The 6,080-nt window shown below is 48.7% G+C and overlaps 1 protein-coding gene across 4 annotated transcripts in view; it reads right to left on the minus strand.

Annotated features, from left to right (window-relative positions):
• The window catches only part of Rgs3 (regulator of G protein signaling 3), a 119,700-nt gene extending 115,857 nt beyond the window's left edge, over positions 1-3,843 (minus strand). The window contains exon 1 of one of the 4 annotated variants that reach the window (XM_057783703.1): positions 3,655-3,804. In XM_057783703.1, the coding sequence (XP_057639686.1) occupies positions 3,655-3,760 (106 nt within the window). In that variant the 5' untranslated portion in view covers positions 3,761-3,804. Of the gene's footprint in view, positions 1-3,032; positions 3,163-3,654 lie in introns of those variants that run through there. The other 3 variants (XM_057783704.1, XM_057783707.1, XM_057783708.1) reach the window with 3 other exon arrangements.
• Positions 3,844-6,080: the final 2,237 nt, after the last annotated feature.

A 6,080-nucleotide genomic window follows, 5' to 3' on the forward strand; every position in this document is an offset into this window, starting at 1 on the left:
ATTATTTTGAGTGAGGTAACCCAGACACAGAAAGACAATTATCACATGTATTCACTCATAGGTGGTTTTTAAACATAAAGCAAAGAAAACCAGCCTACAAACCACAATCCCAGAGAACTTAGACAATAATGAGGACACTAAGAGAGACTTACATAGATCTAATCTACATGGGAAGTAGAAAGTAGAAAAAGACAAGATCTCCTGAGTAAATTGGGAGCATGGGGATCTTGGGGGATAGTTTAAGGGGGAGGGGAGAGGCAGGGAGAGGAGCAGAGAAAAATGTAGAGCTCAACAAATATCAATAAAAAAAAAAAGAGAAAAACACACGAGTTTCCATTTACATAAAATCCCCCCAATGAGACATACATATCAAGGCAGAAAAGACAGTGGTGATTGTTTGGGGCTGGGATGAGGTGGGGTGGTGATTAAAAATAATAAGTTAAAGGGTAATGGAAAAATTATAAAATTGATGACCATAATAGTTATACAACTCTACAAATATACTCAAAACCATGGAGTGTACATTTCCAATGAGTAAACTGTGTTCATAAGAGTTACAGCACAGCAGAACTCTCAGCACAAAATTAACAAATACCCTAATCAACACAAGAGGCAAGATCCTGGAAGATACAACTACAAACACCTACAATGAGTTCTTCAAATTACCTCAAATTACAATAAAGAAGGAATAGCTGGGTCCTGGCCTCAGCTTGTATACACCTTCCCTTGAAGTCAGCTAAATTCTCAGAAGCAATGAGTGTTAGATGACCTGCCCCTCCTTGGGAAACAGGGGTTTTGCTCATGATAACCCATTCTGTGTGTGGAGGTGAGAAAGAGACAGAGATACACACACAGAGAGAGACAGACAGAGATGAGAGAGAGTGAGAGAGAGAGAGACAGAGACAGAGACACTTCCTGTAAGGAATTCTGATTGAAATATTTTTTCCCTTTGTGTTTCCAGAGATGCTTCCACCTCCTTTAAATGTTTGCAGCATCATCACCAGGTTCCTCCAAGGTGAAATTCACTGTTAAAGGCCAGGGACTGCCTGAGTTGAGGAGAGGCTGAGGAGCCAAGAAAATTAGCCAAGATATTTGCATCGAACAGGACCCACGTCGGCTACCAAAACCAACCTAGAATCCGGAGCATCCAAGTCTGGTTCATGTTCAAAATACCCCTAGGAAGTCTTTAAAGGTTCGAGTCTCAGGATACACTCAGAGTTATTAAAACTCACTCTCTGGGAGAGGACCCTGGGAACCTGTGCTGGGGTGGGGCATAACCCAGCGGGGTAGAACATTCGCCTCGTGTGGAGCCCTGCGGTCAGTCTCCACCACCACAACTAAAAGTCCAAAAACGCTTCTGGGCTTGTTTGGTAACCTCTAACAGGAATCGCCATGAGCCATAAGCAAAGATCATTCAGTGCCCGGTAACAATTAGCAGCCCAATAATAAGGTCACCATGGCAAATGGCGCCCAGGAAACACACCTGGAAGTATTTTCAAGCACTCAAATTAGTGTCAAAAAGATCCAATAAGAAACTGCATAAAACAAGCAGGGGGCTCCCCTTTCTCCTCAGTTCCTGCCTGCCTCCTGCACACTCAGGTAACAGTCACGGGTCCAAGAAGCTATCCACTTGATAGCCATCATTCCTAACCCGGAAACCATGGCCAGCCTGGCGGATCCACACCCTGCTGGGGCTGGACCCTCCCCTGCCCTAGTTGAACAAAGGAACACAGCGTGGATGCAAAGAAATATTCACATCACCAGCTGTGAAAAGAACTGTGTTTCAAAACTGTGCATGCAGAATGATGTCAATTCTGATAAAATTAGGAATGAGCAGGTGGACCTACCTGGCGACTGTAAACTAAAGAGGCTTTATTAACTTTCGGATGGAGGCCTGGAAAAGCTTATAGCTCCCTGACCCTCTCAGCTGGAAACCTCCCTAGTCTCCGGGAGCCCTGTGTCCCACTGGGATTAGTAAGATTGGCTTGTAGGGTTTGGGAACATTAAATGAGGCAACTCAGGTGGCACCCTGGGGACAAGTCATGCACCTAGTGGGCGCTCAACAAACGCACGGAGAGTAAATTCCTCCTTTTCCTCCTCCAGCACCAGGACCAGTGAAGGCCAAGCAGAGATCTTTCCCACCACTCTGCCTGCTAGAGCAGGAGGGCAGCAAACTGTGAGGAGCCTAAGGTGCTGCACTGGGCTAAGCTAGAAAGCAGGGCGGCCAAGAACCCTGTTGGGGGTCCAATTCCTGTGTGCTCTGCCTTTGAAATCTGGAGAAAGTCTGCTTCGGTTGCAGTAACCACTCCATAAAGTGTGCATGGTTGGGAAGGCTTGACTCAGGTACCCAGCGCGCTGCTTTGCAGAGGAACGAGTCCCTCCTGGCAGGGAGAAAATGAAGAGCTGGGCAAGGCTTACTATGTTTCCTTAGAAGACCAGGTTTGCACAGACCTTTTGGACAGCAGCTGTCCTACTGGGATTTGGAGGAACAAAGAATCTGCAACTTTGGGACTTTTAGGGCCTACTGCCCCTTTCTGTTGACTTCAGCACAGATGCTCTCCTAAGGTCAGTCTTGGAGAAAAGACAGCTCCCATCTCCACTGACCGGGAGTTAGATCCAGTGGGGGAAGTTAGATTACAGCCTCCAAAGTGGACCCACAAGACAGCAGCCAGACTTGACCCTTCCCACCCATTCACTGTGCCAAAGGAGGCAGGTGATGGAACTGTCCTGACACAGTAACTAGATCCTGATTTAACCTGAGAGCTGGCTAATGGGGAGATCCGTGGTTACAAGGTAGGCCTCTGAAAGATGAACTGGAGCATGATTATCCCAGCCAAGTGAGGCAGAACCAACTGCAGCTGGCAGCGCTGCCAGGCCGCAGGTGGTGTCCATTGACTTGCTGAGCCTGGAGGAAGAGGCCAGAGAACGTTCCGAACGGGAAGAACACCTGTTCAAAATCTCCCTGCTATGGTGGGCGCTTGCCTTTCTGGCAAGAAAGCAGTCCACTGGCAGCCTAACCCAGAGGCACTTACCAAAGGTGGTGAGGTAGAAGGACAAGTGCGGGTGGGCGCGCCGGCTCCCGAGGGAGACGCGGTGCAGGGAGCGCTCCATGGCGTCCCCGTTGTTACAGGGCAGGAGGGTCTGTCCCCGGGCGGTGGCTGTGCGGCTGCAGGTACCCCAAACAGCAGAGTAAGCCGTCCCCCCCCTCCTCCCGCCGGGATCCCGAGCCGGCTGCGCCGCGCGTTGGAACGGCCGGCCGGGCGCGCCAGTCCCTGATTGGCCCGCGCTGGTTTGAATGGGGAGATTTCCACCTGACCCAGCTGACGCGGGCCAGATCCGGGAGGGGAGGCGTGGGCTCCTGGAGTAGTGAGGACTACGGGTGATCCCGCAGAAACCCTAGCTCCAACATCCGCACCTCAAGTTGCAGGTGACAACCCAGCAACAGCCCCACCGCCCGGCTTGCCCACTTGAGCAAGCTTGGCCTGCTCGCCCAGCTCCCCCAGGCTGCAATTAGTTAGGTTTGTAACCGGCTTTGAAGCTCAGACCTGTAATCGCCAGACCAACCTAGAGCAAAGGTGTGCCTGCCCTCCGGAGTGGCCCATGAGGGCATGAGATCGGGAAACATGAAACTACATACAGACAGGCCGCCCGTACCAGGTTGCAGCCTGGATCGCTCTCTCGAGCCTCCTTTTGCATGAGAGCAACGTTGCACAGATCCAGAGAGGAGCAGCTTGCTCCTTCCAGCCTCGGGGCTTTCCATTTGCAGCTTGGCGCCATCAGACAGAAGAGCGAGCAAGCCTCGCCATCTGCAGACACAGTGCAGGGTAGGGCCTTGCAATCTTCCCAACCTGGCGCAGGAAGGCAGATAGAAGGAAGGTCAACCCTTGACTAGATTTGTCGGCAAACATTCATGAGACACCTCGAGAGAGCAGTTTCACACCAAGACATCTGCTCTGCAAATCTCTGCCGTCACTGTGGGAAAGAAAGCTGTTGGTCTCCTATAAACCTAAAAATGGGAAGTGTTAAGAGTTTGTTGCTGGTACCGACTTCATTGCCAGTGGATATTTGTGGTTCTGTGAGCCACTCAAGATAAGATTAAGGGGATTCAAGAATACACAAACACACACACACACAGTGCCAGGAGCCAAGCTGAGCAATTCACATACATGTCATTTAGACTTCACAGTAAGTCTAAAAAGTATTAGCTCCAATTTGCCAGGGAGAAATCAGGCGGAAAGGGAAGGCAGTTTGCCCAAGATTTGCAGAGCTATAAACAGGAGGCAGAGCCAAAATTTGAACTCAAGCCTGTCTGCCCCCAAAGACCTTTACCCTTTGTTTTCCCATGGCCTCCATGCATGTCCCATTGCCGAAAGCAGTTATGGACAACAGACCTGCCTTTTGAGGACAAGAAATTGGATGCCATAAATTGAGCTGGACATGGGGGCTGGGTGGAGTGGGGACAGCGGAGCAGAAACTGGAGAAGTCTACCTGAGATTAGCAAACACAAGGTCAGATGCAAATGAGCCGCATACCATAAAAGTCAGTGGGTTATTTAAACCTTGCTGTTTTCTGAAGCACCCTTAGCGGGAGCAGCCCACCCTCCTAACCCTAACCCACCGGCAGACAGGCTTACCTGCACCCTGGACCTGGGCACGCTGGATCCTCCTCCTAGGTGGGTAGGTCTGGGTCCAAGCATCTTTTCTGGACAAGGAGGTATCTTGCTGTGGCCACTCCATCCAGCCAGAGGGAATGGACAGCTCTAGCCTCACACAGTGGACACAAACAAGGAGCTGGGTTCTAACGTACTGCAGACCTGTAGGCGTGAGAGCAGAGCAGAGGTAAACGTGCTCCTGCAAGCAGTGTTCGGTCCCGTGAGAGCTGTACACGTCATACAAATGCATATGCCACGTGTGTGAACACACATGCACACATATATACACATACACTGTACATGCTCCTAATGCAGACACAAGAACACATATGTACCATACAAGTACATACAAAGCACACTTCAGTATATCACCTACATAGACCTCATCCATAGGAACAGATTGATCATAGCCTAGACTCATAAGAATCAGAAATATTTGAGTTTAGAAAAGAGGAGTTAAAAAGATTGATTTGGGAACATTTTCACTCTGACTAACACAAAGTAACATATCTTCTTGCCCAATAACCAAACTATTTTTTAAAAAATAATAGGACAAGATACTTGGACCGCCGTGATAGTTAATTTTAGTTGTAAACTTGGCCAGATTGGGATCACCTGGGACAGGAGTCTCCATGAGGCCTGTCTAGACTAGATTGACCTATGTCGGATTTTCTCAGTAGGGTTCACTGAGATGCTGAACCCATCCTAACAGTGGGCAGCACTGTTCTGTTGGCCTGGGCCTGGATTGAGCCAGAGGAGCGGGACTAAGCTCTCTGCTTCCTGACTGTGGGAGCCATGTGACCCACCATCTCTGCTCCAGCCCCGGGGTGACTTCCTGGATGATGGACTCTCACCTGGAACTGTGAGTAAAAAAAGCCCTTCTCCCCTATCTTGACCTTGTCAGGGTATTTCAATCACTGAACTGGGAGGAAAAACTAAGACAGACTACCAAATGTCAGGCAGTGTTTTAATAGTGCCCTGCGGGAAAGAGAAGACAGATCGCCAATGGGTACCAAAGACAGGTACTTTACTTAGAAAACAACAGAGCAGATTCATTCAAACAATGAGAAGGGTTAAATCCAAATTTAAAAAGAAGTAACAGATAAAGTTCAAAGAAAAAAAATAGACTCAAACAATAAAACCAAAGTCTGGTTTTTGAAAAGACCGATAAAGCAGAAACCATCTGCAAAACTACAAATAAATAAGAAAAAGACTCTAAGATATGATGGTAACTTCTTAATTATTATATAAAAAAAAACTCTCGGTCTAGGGATGAAGCTCAGTTAGTTCAGTGCTCCCTTAGCATGCACAAAGCCCTAGGCTCAGCCCTCAGCGCTACAGAACCTGGATGCATCCCAGCATCTGGAAGACTACTTCCGGAAGTAAGACAGTGAAAAGTTCAGAGCTATCCTGGAGCTACAGAGTCATT

The sequence above is a fragment of the Chionomys nivalis genome, chromosome 11 (assembly GCF_950005125.1).
Source record: "Chionomys nivalis chromosome 11, mChiNiv1.1, whole genome shotgun sequence".
NCBI classification, from domain to species: domain Eukaryota; kingdom Metazoa; phylum Chordata; class Mammalia; order Rodentia; family Cricetidae; genus Chionomys; species Chionomys nivalis.